This window comes from Saccharomyces paradoxus, chromosome VII, assembly GCF_002079055.1.
Source record: "Saccharomyces paradoxus chromosome VII, complete sequence".
In the NCBI taxonomy this organism is placed as follows: Eukaryota; Fungi; Ascomycota; class Saccharomycetes; order Saccharomycetales; family Saccharomycetaceae; genus Saccharomyces; species Saccharomyces paradoxus.
In genome coordinates this window covers 152297-170072 of record NC_047493.1, presented here as the reverse complement: position 1 = coordinate 170072, position 17776 = coordinate 152297, and the positions used below count along the sequence as shown (strand labels likewise).

Sequence of the window (17776 nt, the reverse complement as noted above, 5' to 3'; positions counted from 1 at the left end):
AAAATAATAGTTGGGCGTAAGTTCAAAAGATGAGGAAGTTAAAATAAAAAATATCGTTGACAAAATGATTTAGAAAAAAAAATTAAATCATTTTGGTAGGGAGCAATGCTAACCCAGCAAGGGTAGAGAGATTTAGGATACGTTCGGAAACAGAATACAAAAATATAAATATGGCAATAGATTGCTCAACCTTTCTGGCTCAAATTTTGGGACCCTATTAGGATGTCGTTGCTTCTCGAATTTTTTTCTTTTTCATTGTTTATTATTTTTTTTGTCTTTGATTTCTGCGCAAAATATTTATACAGTATGGAGGGAAGAAAAAGAAAGAAAAAGAAAAAAGTATCATGGTAAAGTGAATTGAAGTTCATCAGATGTTCTAGCAGTATTCATGGCTGGCATATTGGAAACACTAGCGTTGCGGCTCATATTGACTTGACTATATGGCCCTTGGCCAATATGCTGTGACTTCATTGACAAACTTGAATCCCAGTTTGCGCCTTCCGTTTGATATGGCATACGAGGCACAAATGATTCGTTGAAGTTTTGACTATTTGCACTAGAGTATGGAGAGAAATGATTAGCACTGATCTTGTCAGTCTCGTTCATTGTAAACCCAGGCTGCTTAAATCCTCTCGAAACAGAAGGATTCACATTGGCAATGTTAGATGACGAGAACGAATGGATTGGTGCAGTGGGATTTGGGTGTGCCATTAAATTTACAAACTGGCGATTGTCGAAGTTTTGTAACGAATTATGGCTAACTAATGGTGGGTTAGTTTGAGAATTGAAAGAAGGTGCTCCCATCGAGGGATATGCGTTTTGGTTGAAGTTCATAATTTGTTGCGGAGAATGAATTTTCTGATCTTGTGCATATTGGTTTGAAAAATTATTGGTTACAGAGCTGTTACTTCTTCTATGATAAGCATTAGCTGGTAAGGAAAAATGACGGGTATGACTCTTTTGATTATTATTGTTATTGTTATTGTGGTTATGATTATGATTATGATTATGATTATGATTATGACTGTTTTTGTTATTAGGGTTCTTATTTTCATTGTTAATCGTTTGGAAATTGTTATGACTCACTGCACTGGCTTGAGGAGATATGTCAGTAAATGGTATACCTGTTGCTTCTGCATAAGCTTTAACTTTCAACTTAATTTTCTTTGCATAAGATGTGGTTTTAATACTTGGAAGTAATTCTTTGGTAAGGACGATTAAGTTCCCAATTTTTAATGAAAAATCATTACAAAAGTTACCATAATTCAATGTACTAGAGGTATTTTGCCCAATTGCATTACCATTTTTGTTGTAAGAAAGCAGAGGGGAATAGTTCTTAACGTCTAGTAACGTTTGTAGTGCATAATTACCAAAATTATCCCTTATTAGAACATTCAAGTTGACAGTAAATATATCAATAGTAGTCAAAAGAATGTTCATAGAAGCATTGACAACGTCATCAGAAGCGACTGCAGTCCTTTGGGAGGCCCCCCGACTATTATTAATAATGAATCCAGTGATGATTCTAAATAATTTCTTAATGAATTTTTCCACGACATTTGAGGAGAATTTCAAACAAGATAATTGACATAATTCATTGGATAAACGATTGAATAACTCAGCCAACAAATAAAAGTCCAATTCTTTGATATCTAATAAGAATTGGATGATATAATTACCGAACTGATCGTTAATTAATCCAGGTAAAAACTGCACAATTTTCACAGAAATTTTGAAAATTTGTTGTAAAGTACAAACGCTGAGCAGTTTTTGTAGTACACAACAACCGTGTTTATGAGTAGAAATGGTGATAATGTTATTTTGTTCTACAATAGCATCTATGATAAAGCCAAATTTTGATGGCGAGAATTTGAAAATACATTTTTGAATCACATGGTTACCATTTAAATCGTTTATCAAAGTAACAACTTGTTCAATCGAAGTAAATTCTTGAGAAAATCCCTTGATAATAAGATCGATTTGAACTTCGTTATCGACGGTGTCTATAATTTTCTGTAAAGAACGAGTTCCGTATTGATTGATAGATATTTGGAAAACGTTTGGATATATTGTTTGTATTAATAGTGTCTTTTGTTCAGCAGTTAAATAATCGCATAGTTTTTGAACCAAATAGTTACCGAATGGATCCAAAATAAGATCCAAGAAAAACGGCTTAATTTGTTCATACATCAAGTCTCTCACCATATTGGATTCGCTAGGAGTTTCTAATTTTTTTTGAAGGAAACGGCAACCAAATTGATCAGTGGCAAGTTTGATATAATCCAAATCTCTAAGGGGGAGGGCATTTATTTCGACCATAGACGAAGATGTAGAGCTACTCAAACCAAATGATGAATTATCCACTCCACATTTAGAGGCAGTGTTATTATTGTTGCTGAAATTTCTGAGAGATGCTGCAGGAGTCACTGAAGAGGATGGTGTTTCCATAGTTAAACTGGAAGTATTGACGCCAGAGTTAGCAGGAGCAACAACCGTGAAATCATTGCTTAATTTTCTCTTAGGATCATCCATGTCCAGGTCAAACTCATTGATTAATGGAAGAATGGCTGGAGGATTTGCCATAGAGGCTGAAAGACCAGTAGAGTTGCTAGCAGCATTAGGATTAGGGGAGAATGCATTAGCAGAATTCGAAGTCGATGTGCTATTCATCAAAGCCAAGGGAGATTGTGTAGATGATATGAACTGATTAAAACCGGAGAGATCAAGCGAATGAGCCTTCTGGTGGTTTCTCTTGTTGTTCATCTGGGCCAAAGGCGGAGGGGTCACGGGCTCCAAGAGTGATTGGACAGAGTTAATAGATAGTTGAGGCTGGTGATTGTAAGACATTAAGGAGTTATTTGATGTAGACGTAGTTAAAATCGAAGCTGAGTCGGCAGATAAAAAAGGTTCGTTATTGATCTGATTAATTAAAAGAGTGTTGTGTTAGTAAAGTGCAACCGCAAAAATAAGGTCTATGTAGAGCCGATTTTGGAGTAGTAAGCCTAGGATCAATTTCAACAACTGAAAATGAGAACAATCACAACCATGTACAGTGTCCAGGTCGCTTGAGATGATGTGAGAATCAAGAGTAAAATCTATCTTTAAAGATCGACTTCAATGGCGACAGAGAATGGCAAAAAAAGAGGACAAGAAAAGAGGAAGACAAAGTACAAAATTTATGCTTGATTTTAGAATGAAACCTATAGCCATAAAGAGTAAAATCCTTATAACTCTCAACGAATCTGCATAAATTTTTCATAGATCTTCGAATCTTTTCTTTTTTTTTTTGCTCAATTTTTGCCTGAGGCGCCTCTTTCCCGAAGCCCTTGTTTCAGGAAATCCTTATAGGCATATTCGAGAAATAAGGTAGGGTCAAATATGGGAAATTCCATACGACATAAACGGAGATTAATAGATCTCTTGAAAAAATGAGCGTGGATAGGCTGAGCTCATTGAAGTTGGATTCCGGCTATTATATTATTCGCTGTTAGAAGGTTCCATTAAAGCTTATACTCCATTGGCGAAGCAAAATATTGAGAGAAAAATGTGAATTAAGAGAGAGATAATACATACCATAAGAGCAACTGAAAAAATCGTTATTGATTTGTTAGCTTGCGTATGAATCTTTTTTACTATATTTTGGGGAGGGGGTTGAAAGAAAATTTTCTTTTTTTGGGTTTTTTTAGCTTTTATTATAAGTATAGTAAAAGTGGCGGTTGTAGTAGCAGCAGACTCTTGTTGATCTGTCGTCCAAATTCGGGGTGATTTGAAATCGCTTGACTTCTTGATTTAGTTACCTTTGTTTTTTATTACTTGAGTTGCCAATCAATGATTTGTCAATGATCTTCTCGGGGGTGGCAGATCTGTACTTTTTTTACCTGTTCTTTTTTGTGTGAAGAGATAAAGGAGATGATGAAATAGGCTGATCTTGATGTTGATTCAACAATACCCAAGGCTTAAAATGTGAATTGTGTTCAGTATATTCAATGCTTTTGATATATAATGAAAAGGAACCACCTATTATGCTTTCTTGGCCTGTATATAAGAAAAACTATACCTTTAACACAGACGTCTACCAAGGAAAGAAGAAGAAGTTCTTGTAGGCCACGTTTAAGAATGGCAAGAGAGAAAAAAAGAATGATCACAAGAAAACTGATTTTAGAATTGTAATATCGGACGGCAATACTAGTGTAATCTGAACCACAAGGTTAGTCTTAGCTGGGTAAAACACCTAGCGAAAGAAGAAAAAAATAAGGAATCTGGATCATTATAAAGTTTTTTAAATTACCCTTCTTTTATACATGAAAAGGGCATACTACATACATAAACGGTAAAGAACAAGAAGCAATCGTTAATATTAATTGGCTCCGATCTAGTCCAGGAAATAACCGCATATAAGCGCAGACCGTACTTCAGAACATTGAAATCTTTCTAGCTACATGAAAGCGTGTACCATCCTTTTCCACCATTTCCCCAACCTTATTATGTTCATTTTTTTATCACAACATAGTACTGGGCTGCTTATTCTTATTGCCTTTCTAGATTACCAGATGCAATATATCCCGCTTCGGAATTATTGGAAAATTTAGGGGTTGGCCAGATGCTAGAACCTCACTCTCCAGTTAATTGCTTTAGGAAAAAAAAGGACAGTATTGTTGTCATTTTTGTATTTTTTTGCGCGGTACCGCCTTTTCAGTGCGGCGTTTCGCGTTTTTTGTCGGCATTTCGCGTTGCGGCCCCCCAAAAAAATGGCGTTTATTTTTAGTTAGATTCTTCATCCTTCGATGCCCTAAGCCGAGAATTTCAAAGAAGCCTTCTCAGGGCCAGAGCAATGAGATCCATTGAGCCCCCACCCGGTTGGCAGTGGATGCCGAAGGGCGGAAGGAAGGGGCGTTTGTAGGCTTCTTTACGAGAGCAAAAGAAAGCACTACGTACAGGGGACATTCCGTCCCCTTGCACTACATATTGATGAGCAAGAAACCGCTCACTGGCAATGGGTAGTGGTAGTACGGACGCTTTGGGTATGGAAAGTAATCAGAGCATTCTACCATTTCTTTACAATTCTAACACTGCCTCCATTCAATTTTTCCCTAGGTGGCGATAACCCACGCGAGAGACGCACAAGAGTCAGGAGATTTTCAATGTACTTGAGCTTTTAACCACTATGACACAAGAAGCGTGGCTACTTTATTTTCTGTTTCTTGGAATGTAATTGCTAAACAAGTAATGAGAAGTCACGAACGATGGCCATTGTGTAGAAGACGTCGTGCACTGTGTATTCTTTTTATGTAATGCGGTATTCTCGTTTAATACCCTCGTCTGTCTATCACAGGCTTTTGGAGTTTCTCTCCAAGGTCCGTCGGAGCGCCTTTAATTTTCTGCGCCTCGGATAAATTGCATTTTGTTGATAAATTTTGTCTACACCCGCCCCATCACAACGGACCTTTTAAAGATCCTTCTGTAAAAATATTCCAACGAGTTCTTCAAAACTAACACTGTCATTCTCGGCTTACAAAACGTTCCTATGGCAAAGTGAACAAGGCAGTTTTTATTTCTCTGTATGTTCCCGCCGAGAAAGACTTCCAACAACCTTGGCCACGCTCCTCCTTGGCTATTTTTTCGTTGAGCATACCCGGTCCCTGAATCTTTTGTGCGGGTATTATACGAAGAGCGGGTGTACCTTACTTATCCGCGCGGTATATAACGTCATACATAGTTAGGACAGGTGTCAGCCAGAGGGAGAGACTACTAATCGCTAGTATATAATGCTCGAGCCTCTGGCGATTCGAGCCCTACGCCTTGAAATTGCTGCACACATACTCCGCATATAAAAAAGGAAGCTTTGAAGAATATGGTACTACTTAAAGAACCTGTTCAGCCGCTGCCTCAATCATCTCTGTTATATAATAATGCGAGCAATAGTAGTAGTCGTATAAAAGAGACAAAAAAAGTCAAATTATCTTATAATCCCTTAACAAAGAGACAAATCCTTAACAACTTTGAAATTTTAGCCACTTTGGGTAATGGACGGTATGGCAAAGTGAAATTAGCAAGGGACCTCGACACAGGTGGGTTGGTTGCGATAAAAATTCTTAATAAATTCGAAAAAAGAAGCGGCTATTCTCTTCAATTAAAAGTAGAAAGTCCAAGGGTTAATCAAGAGATCGAGGTAATGAAAAGATGTCATCACGAAAACGTTGTGGAATTATACGAAATTTTGAATGATCCCGAGAGCTCAAAAGTTTATCTTGTATTGGAATATTGCTCAAGGGGGCCCGTTAAATGGTGTCCAGAAAACAAAATGGAGATAAAAGCGGTGGGGCCTTCAATACTCACTTTTCAACAGTCGAGGAAGATAGTTTTAGATGTGATATCGGGTCTGGAGTATCTACATTTCCGGGGAGTAACGCATCGAGATATCAAGCCATCGAACCTGTTAATTTCATCAAATGGAACAGTGAAAATATCTGATTTTGGCGTTGCCACTTCAACTGCCGCCGGAAGTACTAATATTCAATCATCGCATGAACAACTTTTACAATATAAGGCATTAGGAACTCCTGCTTTTCTTGCGCCTGAGCTTTGTTCCGCTGAAAGGGCATGTTTCTGCCCATTCGCCATTGACATCTGGTCATTGGGGGTTACTCTGTACTGTTTGTTGTTTGGAAGATTACCCTTTAATGCCAATTCTGGATTGGAACTATTCGACAACATTATCAATAAGCCTTTAGAATTCCCGTCTTATGACGAAATGTTAAACCGTGGCACCTCAGACATCACAGTCGAAGAGTACAGTGATGCTAAAGATTTACTGAACGAGCTATTGCAGAAAGATCCTGATAAGCGGATAAAATTAGCAGAAATCAAGGCACATCCATTTATATGCCATTATGGTCAAAATGTTGCGACATCCCTATTGACCAATTTGGAGACGTTCCGTGAGTTCAAAGTTTCACCACCCTCTTCATGCAAAAGGGTAGAATTGCTCAGCCTACCAGTAAATTCGTCTTTTGCCTCTTTAGATAGCGTTTATATGGAAAATTTTGATTACAACAACCTTAGGAATAGTGTTGACAGAAATTCAACATATTTTCCACCAGCATACGACGCAAATACCTTATCACCCTCAGCGTATCACAGCGTTGGTTCTAGGGAGTCATCCTATTCGTCCTTTTCCTCTTTCACATCATCCACACCCTTCGCATCTCAGGTCAGTATTCAGGATGCCCCGTCCATTAGTGATCAGCAATGCTTGACAGATGAGAACGGAAGTTCATTAAGGGTCAATTTTTGCGGGCTCCCGCAACATACAACTATGTCCCCTCTTGGAGAATATTCCTTCGAAGGCACCAGAGCAGATTTGAGCCCTGCTCTGACCCCTATCGGTAATTTGCCTCAACGAATGAAAGCACACCTGGTGGAAGGGAAATCTAATAGTAAGGATGACCTTAAAATAGAGGCAGATGCATCACTTGTATTTGAGGCTAGCGACGCCCAGCGTACGAGAAGGCGAATGTCGCTTTATAAGCTTTAGCATAATATGTGTAAAAGTATATTTTAATAAATGTAATATATGACTAGAAATACTCGATAGAAAGATGTAGATACGACACAGAATTGGATTATAATACCAAATATTTTGGTATCATTTCGTTTTCAAAAATTATCGGAGACAGCTGAAAATAAAAACAAACAACAAAACATTAAATAAACAACAATGGCACACAACACAAATATTCAAGACGTTAATTGTTAGTTCAAGCTTTCTCGAATACATTATATATATATATATATGTATAAAAGAACAAAAGGCTCGAAGAACGAAATTTTGAAGGAATAGAAATTAGATTAAATGGATATATATAGCCAAAGGCAGATACTAAAAACGCAACAAAAAAAAACTTTAAAAGAAAAACACTCACCGAAACCGAAGGAATTCAATATTCCTTAATTAACATTTAAACATCAAAGTAAAACCCATCCGAGGTAGAAAAGAACCGGATTCCAAAAAAATCAGGTAGAAATAAAAACAAAACAAAACCGAAAACAAAAATAAAACTTTAATACTTTAATGACAAACTAGTAAAGCATTTTGAGAGTAGCGCAACATGATCATGAAAATACCCATGGATACAGCAGATCATATATAGTTAACAAGAAAACCATGATATGCATTACTTAGTTTTGATGGTTCATCTTTTGCCTCAATATTTTTAGCCTATTAGCAATACTATCAATATACTTTCTTATGATCATTTTGTCATTTTCATCCAGTACGCTGTGATATTTCTCTTTATCTTCACCATCGTTACTTTTTGGGCGGATATTAGTTTTGAAAGGGTAGTCACCATAGGCATTGGTAAAATCATCATCGTCCAAGGAAGTCTCTAACATCCAAAGTGAAGTTGCATAAGCTAATTCACAGTTATATAAATTTTCTCCTTTTAATTCCATATGTGCGGCCATCTTAGAAATTTCTAAAGCACGATCGTATAATAGCTTCTCTAAATATACTGGCTCTTCTGTGCTACCTTTCTCTTCCAAAGCTTGGTTTTCACCAACTTCAGAGGCATGCTTAAATCTCAAGTCGTTAATTTTTAACCTCAAAAAATCGGCTTTCTCTAAACATTCATTGAATTTCTCCCTTAGCCACTGTACCAATACGTTAACTCTTAAAGAACATGATTTTTCTTGAGATTCATACCACCAATTAGACGTTACCTGCATAGACTTTGATAAAATGGATAAAGCCTTCATATATAAAACAATGGCCTCACTGCATAACAGGATCATTTCCGAATGTGGTAGTTTATTGAAAGTTGCACTCAACTGAGATGTGGCAGATAAAGTTCTACCTTTCCCAAAAGTTTTCGTGGATAAACAATCTTCCTTGTACTTTTTCAATGTTTCATCCTCTTCTTCTGCATCGTCCGAGTCTTGTTCTTCTGCGATAGCATTGCTATCCATACTGCGTCTGTTCTCAAAGTTGGCTATGCCTTTCAATGTTGTCGATAATGGAACAATTTGAGAAAATTTTACTTCTGCATAAGAGTAAACAACAAACGCCTTTGCAGCCAGAGATTCCAAAATATTAACAATGTTAGTATTATCTAATTTCAGCATCTCCGGGTGTTGTAGATGATCTATCCTTAATATTATATTTTCGGTAAGTTCATGGAAGAGTTGGGAATTCAATAAAGTTTGATTATATGGTGGGGAAGATGTGGTTTGTTGCTGTTGCTGTTGTTGATTTGTACCACCAAACAATCTCGTTGACGCAATACCGAGGGCTCTTGACAATGCATTAGATGGATTCAGCGAGGATATAGATAAGCGTCTATCTACCAAAGATGGTCGTCTAGACCCATCACTCCCCCCACTAGAAGATGATGCGGCTCTCAGAAATCTCGGATTTTCCCCTTGATTTTGAAAGTACTGTTGGTTACTTGGAGAAAATTGTTCATTCAATAAAATGTTCTGATTTTGAGTCGGAGTTGGGTGCTTTATAGGATTTGGAGTGAATCCTGCCTGAGCGACTTCGTCTGCCAATGAATTAACTTCAACTGATTTCTTCTCTACTACCACATATTCTCTCTCAAAGCTTCTATCTGAAACTAGGTTATTATGATATTTATTACTCGAACCCTTTTTATCTATGGCTTGCGTACGATCTGTTTTGACAGCCGGGGTGGTTAATATATCGCTATTCTTGAGAGCGTCGTTGAGTTCTTCCGGATTACCTGTTGTTGATTGACGATCTGCATTATTACTATTCGGAATCTTTGGCTGTTTAGACAAATACTCAGATACAAACATATTACTTTCAACAATCCCTTTGGATTTGGATTCTAAGTCAGGTAAATCATCTTCCAATTCATAAGGCGACAAGTCTTCATTGACTACCTTATTGGCGAAAAACTCCTCAAATCCTATTCTCTTGGCTGGATCAAATGTTAATAAACTACAAATCAACTCTTTCAACTCTGGTTCAATATTGCAGTATGAAGGAAACGTTATGACATCATTTGCTCTTTTGATTTTCTTGAATAATTCGAGATGATTAGAGGCTCTAAATGGCGGAGTACCGCAACACATCTCGAATACCACTGTGCCAACAGACCACAAGTCCGCTTTAGCATTATATTTTTGATAATTCAAAATTTCAGGCGCCATATACAATGGCGAGCCACAAAGAGTTTCTGCTAATGACGTGTTTGGTAGAAATCTTGCAAATCCGAAATCTGCAATCTTCAAAATGGGCAAGTTGTAAATACCGACAAATCCAAGCTCATGAAAACTTTTTGAATCATGGTAACCGATTAATGGTGTAGACAACAGTAAATTTTGAGGTTTGATATCCCTGTGAACCAAATTTTTAGACCTTAAAAACTTCAAAGCGGACGCTAATTGCTGTAAATAACTCAAGACAAACGCTCTATGTAAGCCGTTATGGCTCTCACTGGGTGGGGGGTATTTTTCAAATACCGTTCTTAGTAGAGGATGATTCTCCATCAATTCTTTACGCCTTTTCAATAGAAATGTTAGATCTCCAAGAGCGCAATACTCCATGATCAAATAGAAATCTGTTGATGTTCGCTCACAGTCAATAAGTCCGACAATATGAGGATGCTTGATTTTTTTTAAAATAGCGATTTCTATCTCCAAGTTCTCCAATAATTTCTTATTTTTCAATTTCGCCCGTGATACTTCTTTGATGGCTACATGCTGAGATTTGTCGGATGTCAGATGCCCTCTATATACAGTGGCAAACGAGCCCTTCCCGATTTCTTTCTCAGCGGTATAATTTCCTGCACTTGCCATTAGATTACGGTTCACAGAGGTTGTGTGGTCTTTATTTTTGATGTCTACCATTTTTCTTTCTTTCTTATCTGATATTATAAAACAGACTTAAAAATATGGGGTAGCTTCGAATTTGTTTTGTGGAGATTCCAATGATATTGTTATCCTATCTCCTTTCCCTGTTATTTTTATTATATTATGTGTTATTCTACTATGGGTTCTATTACTACGATTGCACTATATCTTTTTTATCTTCTATAGTACTGCTCGTTGTTTCCCCAGAAACTAAAAAAGGGTAAAAGATGGCCTCAGTACTTTAATTTAAAGGTAATGAAATGTGGCGTTCTAGAATTAACCTCGGCCTAAAAAATAAAAAGCTAAAAAAAATAGTACTATCGGGAAGATATTAATAGTATAAGCTGTTTTTTTGATATGCTTGATTCCTTTGTTGCCAACCAAATGACTTTCAGAATTCCATCGATTCCACGATCGATAAGTTACAAATCACAAACTGATGTAGGTGAGGGAAAAAGTGTAAGGAATCAGAGCCGAGCAGTTAAAAAGAAAAAGCAGCTGCTTGAATACGAATGATATGCTTGCTTCTTTAACGGTATGGCTTTTCAGTAATAGTTACTCCGATAAGATTCATTACAGGTACACGAAACAAACAAACAAAAGATGAGTAACGGGAAAAAAAGAGAGTTCCTTATCTCATTGATTTTAACTAGTGGGTTTTCCCTTACATTACCGCCGAATCCCTTTTTTTTTCTCGCTCTCACCGGCGGAGCGCGAGCGGAAAACGCCACCCAGGTGACTTTTACGCAAAGTGTGGATCAAATCCAGTGGTATTAGTCATTAAAGTCAACGTGAAACGTCTGGAGCAGGCGTGTAATGGGGCTGTGTAGGGTGAAAACAATAGAGGAGATGACTAATTATGATATATAATCGTTATTTGTAGATGTCTTCGATTACTTAGTGTCATTCTATATCGTATGTAATGCGGAGCAGCATCATGAGTCTTGTCTTATTGTGTGTAGAAATAGCCTTGTGGCAGGTTTCCTCCCTGCTGCATTTGCTGGTATGTCAGTTGCGGCTGTTGCTGTTGCTGTTGCTGTTGTTGCATCCGAAGCTGTTGCATCTGGATCTGCTGAGCTTGAGCCTGAGCTTGAGCCTGAGCCTGAGCCTGAGCCTGAGCCTGAGCCTGGGCCTGAGCCTGAGCCTGAGCCTGAGCCTGAGCCTGAGCCTGAGCCTGAGCAAGCTGCTGCTGTTGCTGCTGCATAGCCATGGCGTATTGCTGCTGATCTACGTAAATCATTCCGGTAGCGGGATCATAGTACTGTTGGAGGGTACCATCGAAAACGGCTGGTTTTGCTTGTACGAAAGATGCTGAATTTGAAGTGAAATCCGGTGTGATTACGTTTGTACCATCAAAGATAGCTGGCTGTGGACCACCTGTTGTTGCACGTCTCCTGGGCAAGGGTGGAGTTGATGTTACCGCTGCTGCTGATACACTATTTCTTGAACTTGAACTTTTTTCTAGATAGTCGATTGCTCTATTGATGTTGCCGTGAGCGGACGATAATGCATCTAAATTTTTGTTTGTATCATCAAAACCCATGTCTCTGAGTTCTGCCAGCTGCCTAGAATATCTGCTTCCGCTGCTTTGGAAGGAATCTCTCGAATCGCCATAGTCAGACCTATTATGGCCCCCTTTATAGAAAGAATGAGATCTGCTCCTGCTCCCACTTCTATGTCTTTCAGCAAACCTATCAGATTCCCTGTCAGAATCATCCATTTTAGACCCAAAGTCTTCAGGCTTTATTTCATCATACCTGAACTTGCCCAAAATATATTTGTCTCTAATATAATGCTCCACGATAGCTTTGTCATCATCCCCGTCAAAAGGAAAAGGAACATTCTTGGGGTTCCAAAACCGAGCATTTCCCTTGTTGCCTCCAAGACTCACTAATTCGTCAACATCCTCTCTTGTCCATCTATCCATCGATAATGATTTCACGTTAGAAAAGGCATCATCGTCCCTGCTACCGAAAACCTTTCTGTGAACAGAAGCACACCTACCACAAAGGAAAACTCCTAAATTGACTGAGCACCAAGTTGGGTAGAAATTACCACATTCACCACATTTGTTGGCATTTTCGGAAGAATTAATCAAGTCCTTTAACTCTCTGTCAACATTTTTCAAGCTATGGGAAGAACTCCTAAACCTCATTTTGACTCAGTATAAAGAAAACGAAATCTTTTAACTCAAAATGTGGCCTTTACTTATGCTGACGGTCGACTAAAACGGCGAGATCTTTCACAACCCTTTTGTGAAGCATATAATGATCAACATCAACTTTCTTCTACTTAGAATTATTTCCGGGTGCCCCTATCTATGGATAACCCGGAGGCGCCATGCATTATAGTGTGTCGCCGTCAAAACAAAAGCGTCGTACTATTTGGTCAACGACCCACAAAGTACGAGGAGCATTAGAAGTGCTCTATTCAACCTTCTTAATTGTGCGGCCGATACCAAAGGAGCAATTTTCTTCCCTTTTAGTAGAAGAGAAAACTTGAAAGGGGCTCTGTGGTTAGGCGTTACTTAAACATTATCTTTTCAATGTAGGTCTATTCCCATGAAGGCTGGCTAAAAAATCTTCCTGATATTGAAAATCTTGAACATCGAAGAAGATTTGCTATCTTTCATGCACTTTATGCGCCAAAAAGAAGCTAAAATAACCGCCCAGATTGCGAAACCGTATATAAAAAGGTGATTGTCCGCGCCGCCATTATTCTTTGCGTTGTAGATTGAAAAGCAGGAACTTTATTTGTAGTATCAAAAACACTCAACAATGGTATGTCTCATTCAGCTACATGGGTATTCAGGACTGATTACTAACTTATAGGCGTGTATTTTGCCATCCCGTTCGTACTATTAGGGACCAAAGAGGCAAACAGTATCACTCCAAGAGAAAAAAAACCGGATTCTGAACTTTTTCCAAGAGACGTACACATTTTATAACATCAAGGAACTAGAGAAAAGCATACCTAAAAAATGCGGGATCTCACCTATGATCGTCAAAGATTTAGTACAACAAATGATTGATGAAGACGGCGTCATTTCGGTGGAAAAATGTGGTAACATTAACATCTACTGGTGCTTCAAGAACCAAACACTACAAAAATTGTATGACTCAAGTGAGATGCTGAAAAAGAAGATACATGAAGCAGAGTGTGATATTACCATTTATAAACGAGAGCTAGATAAAACGCTGGCAACGGGGAGGCGCAAAAAATTTTCTATAGGTCAAAAGTCATACAATAGGGAGACTCTACTGGAAAAGAGAAAAAAAATTCAGGAAGAAATAAAGAAAAAGAGCATTAGCCTACAAAAAATAGAAAGTATCAGGTGGACCACAGCAAAAATTCAAGAGAACAAACAAAATATTCGCCTAAAGAAAGTGCAGCTGGAAAAAACTACTGACAACATTGAGATTCTGGTTGATTATCTATACAAGAAATTCTTTTTGAAGCCAGAACAGATCAAAAAAGAATTTGGAATTCCAGAAGAGTTCAAAGAGTTTACAGAGGTTTAACTCTGATTCACAATACACACATAGGAACAAAACTAACCTAATTATCGCATATACACTTGCAAACATATACACTCCAGATTAGCCGCCCATAAATTCACCACTGTTTTTCGATTTGGCGCCACAGTCCGCGAGCGGTCCATCCGGCTGACTCATTCTGACTCTTTCCTGGAACTGTGGCATGTGTTCCACACAATACGATTTCTGTGAGCACAGCATGCTTTCCGCTTCGGGCCGAGAATCTATTGGAGGCATATGCTCCTACCTTGGAAGACTCATCGCATCGCAAAAGTGTGGAAAGGGGCCTTCTGTCCATCTATCCTCCAGGACCTGACTGAAATGTGGCCAGAAGCAGTGTTAACAAAAGTAAAAGGCAACACTTGTAGCTTTATATAATATATATATACATATATATAGCCATAGCTATACATTTTACAGACTCTGTACTTACAGTTCATTAAGAGTAAAAAATTAAGCAAACAAAAAGCCAAAACAAGCAAAAAAATGCCGATCAAAAGATTAGATACAGTCGTGGTAAATACAGGCTCTCAGAACGACCAACACTCCGCTTCCGTGCCACCGGTATACTTGTCGACCACTTTCAAAGTGGACTTGAATAATGAAGCTGCACAGAATTACGATTATTCCAGGTCGGGCAACCCGACCAGAAGTGTCCTTCAACACCAGATTGGTAAGCTTTATCGTGTCCCACAGGAGAACGTTTTGGCTGTAAGCAGCGGTATGACCGCGCTGGATGTCATCCTGCGTGGACTAGTCTTACTCAACGGTACCAACAACCACACTCCAACAATAATAGCTGGCGATGATCTTTATGGAGGTACCCAAAGGCTACTGAATTTTTTCAAGCAGCAGAGTCACGCAGTCTCTGTTCACGTGGACACTTCCAATTTTGAAAACTTCAAAACCGTCTTCCAGTCTTTAGACAAAGTTGATTGTGTTCTTCTAGAGTCTCCAACAAATCCGCTTTGCAAGGTCGTAGATATCCCCAGAATATTGCGTTTTGTGAAATGCATATCTCCTGACACCATAGTCGTCGTTGATAATACTATGATGAGTGGACTCAATTGTAATCCTTTACAACTGAATCCAGGCTGCGACGTCGTATATGAATCTGCCACCAAGTACTTGAATGGCCATCACGACTTGATGGGTGGTGTTATTATCAGCAATACGCCAGAAATTGCCTCTAAACTTTACTTCGTCATTAATTCTATAGGGGCCGGATTATCTCCAATGGATTCTTGGCTGCTTGTGAGGGGCCTAAAAACTCTAGGAGTTAGATTATATCAACAACAGAGAAATGCTATGATATTGGCCCATTGGCTGGAAGATTCATGTGGATTCAAACCTACCAGAACCAACAAAGTTACAAAAACTAGATTCGTGGGATTACGCTCCAACCCAGATTTTAAACTGCACCAATCGTTCAACAATGGCCCAGGTGCCGTATTATCCTTCGAAACAGGGTCATTCGAACATTCAAAGAGACTGGTCAGTTCCAAAAAACTGAGTATATGGGCTGTGACAGTGTCTTTTGGATGTGTAAATTCGCTTCTATCCATGCCTTGCAAGATGTCTCATGCTTCCATCGATCCTGAACTAAGGAAAGAGAGAGATTTCCCCGAAGATTTGGTTCGTCTTTGCTGCGGTATCGAAAATATAGTGGATTTAAAAAAAGATTTATTAGCGGCAATGGTTGACGCTGATATTATAGAATTAAGAGAAAATGGTAAATACCTTTTCAACAAATTGAATAAAAACTTAGCTGTGAACACTACCATCGATGACCTGCATAAACCTTTAAGTATTTACGAAGAATTTTACAATCAAGATCTAATTAGAAAGGATTCAGAACTGAACATCAAGAGTTCCAAACTATAAGGACAAGTGTGCATATATCCCTTTTTTCCCATTAATTTTGGAGCCTAAATTAATAACTTAAAGCACTCGAGTATGTATTTATATAGCCGGAATTTGAAGAACAGTAAGTATATAAAATTTTCACAGCATCCAGTCTGTTCCGTAACTCCTACTACCTTTAGGAACGCACGCGCGAAAGAAGAAAGTTTGCCCAAATGAACGTGTATAGGGGCGATCGTAGGAGGAATATTCAAATCGCTGTACTTTTCATAGCATCCCTGAACAACAGGTTAACAATAGATTCGAAGGAAATAAATATAAAAGAATGTGCGATCCTTCTGCAGCGACCGGAAAGCTTGCCATTCTCTTCATCGCAGATCCATGTGAAACATCAGCCACACTAAATTCCAAGGAATTCAAAGAGGAGTTCAGTATCTTACGCTACCAGCTGGACACCAAAGAAACGTTTCTTGACTTTTTAGAAAGGCACGAACAAGACAAAATATGTGCCATTTATGCTGGGTTTCCGGCATTCAAAAGAATCGGCGGTATGACCCGAAGTATCATCGAACACAAGTCATTCCCAAGGAACACTTTAAAATGTATCGTGCTTTGCTCAAGAGGCTTCGATGGGTGGGATCTGGATGCATTACGCGAACACAACATTCGATTATATAACTATCAAGACGATAAAAATGAAAATTTGATAGAAAATTTGAAACTTCATCAAGTCGGTAATGATGTGGCAGATTGTGCTTTGTGGCACATTTTAGAAGGTTTTAGGAAATTCTCCTATTACCAAAAGCTTAGTAGAGACGCTGGGAACACGTTAATTGCAAGGGCAAAAGCTGCTGAAAAGAACGGATTTGCTTTTGGCCATGAACTGGGAAACATGTTTGCTGAATCGCCAAGAGGAAAAAAATGTTTAATTCTTGGTTTAGGAAGTATTGGAAAACAAGTAGCTTACAAGTTGCGATACGGGTTAGGAATGGAAATACACTATTGCAAGAGAAGCGAAGATTGCACAGCGAGTCAAAACGAAAACTGGAAATTCCATATCCTAGATGAAACAATATATGCCAAACTATACCAGTTTGATGCAATCGTGATCACACTACCGGGAACTCCTCAAACAGAACATTTAATCAACGAGAAGTTTTTGAAACACTGCAGCCCAGACTTAATTTTAGTTAACTTGGGAAGAGGTGCAATTTTGGACTTGCAAGCTGTTTCCGACGCCTTAGTGGAAGGGCAAATCAAACATCTCGGAGTGGACGTCTTTTATAATGAACCTCAAATAGACGAAAAAATCATATCTTCTGACAGCCTCACTTCCATTACTCCACATTTGGGTAGTGCGACAAAGGATGTCTTTGAACAAAGTTGTGAATTGGCATTGACGAGAATCCTACGAGTAGTGTCTGGGGAAGCCGCAAGCGACGAGCGTTTCTCCCGTATAGTTTGACAGTAGGAGACGCAAGAACTCTGTGTTCACATATATG

The 17776-nt window shown here is 38.5% G+C and overlaps 7 protein-coding genes across 7 annotated transcripts; 4 read left to right on the top strand and 3 right to left on the bottom strand.

The window, feature by feature from the left end:
* Positions 1-342: 342 nt before the first annotated feature.
* MPT5 (Mpt5p) lies at positions 343-2847 on the bottom strand (the record flags this gene model as incomplete). The annotated part of the gene is made up of 1 exon (XM_033910307.1): positions 343-2847. One exon carries the CDS (start codon positions 2845-2847, stop codon positions 343-345), a length of 2505 nt encoding a protein of 834 aa, XP_033766198.1.
* Positions 2848-5851: 3004 nt separating this feature from the next.
* On the top strand, positions 5852-7534 carry TOS3 (serine/threonine protein kinase TOS3; the record flags this gene model as incomplete). Its single annotated transcript, XM_033910306.1, has 1 exon — positions 5852-7534. The coding sequence occupies one exon, from the start codon at positions 5852-5854 to the stop codon at positions 7532-7534; it is 1683 nt and encodes a 560-aa protein (XP_033766197.1).
* A 644-nt stretch (positions 7535-8178) lies between these two features.
* On the bottom strand, positions 8179-10872 carry ATG1 (serine/threonine protein kinase ATG1; the record flags this gene model as incomplete). The annotated part of the gene is made up of 1 exon (XM_033910305.1): positions 8179-10872. The coding sequence occupies one exon, from the start codon at positions 10870-10872 to the stop codon at positions 8179-8181; it is 2694 nt and encodes an 897-aa protein (XP_033766196.1).
* Positions 10873-11824: 952 nt separating this feature from the next.
* GTS1 (Gts1p) lies at positions 11825-13030 on the bottom strand (the record flags this gene model as incomplete). Its single annotated transcript, XM_033910304.1, has 1 exon — positions 11825-13030. The coding sequence occupies one exon, from the start codon at positions 13028-13030 to the stop codon at positions 11825-11827; it is 1206 nt and encodes a 401-aa protein (XP_033766195.1).
* An 841-nt stretch (positions 13031-13871) lies between these two features.
* MND1 (Mnd1p) lies at positions 13872-14396 on the top strand (the record flags this gene model as incomplete). The annotated part of the gene is made up of 1 exon (XM_033910303.1): positions 13872-14396. The coding sequence occupies one exon, from the start codon at positions 13872-13874 to the stop codon at positions 14394-14396; it is 525 nt and encodes a 174-aa protein (XP_033766194.1).
* A 501-nt stretch (positions 14397-14897) lies between these two features.
* STR3 (cystathionine beta-lyase STR3) lies at positions 14898-16295 on the top strand (the record flags this gene model as incomplete). Its single annotated transcript, XM_033910302.1, has 1 exon — positions 14898-16295. The coding sequence occupies one exon, from the start codon at positions 14898-14900 to the stop codon at positions 16293-16295; it is 1398 nt and encodes a 465-aa protein (XP_033766193.1).
* A 304-nt stretch (positions 16296-16599) lies between these two features.
* Positions 16600-17739, top strand: SPAR_G00700 (putative hydroxyacid dehydrogenase; the record flags this gene model as incomplete). The annotated part of the gene is made up of 1 exon (XM_033910301.1): positions 16600-17739. The coding sequence occupies one exon, from the start codon at positions 16600-16602 to the stop codon at positions 17737-17739; it is 1140 nt and encodes a 379-aa protein (XP_033766192.1).
* Positions 17740-17776: the final 37 nt, after the last annotated feature.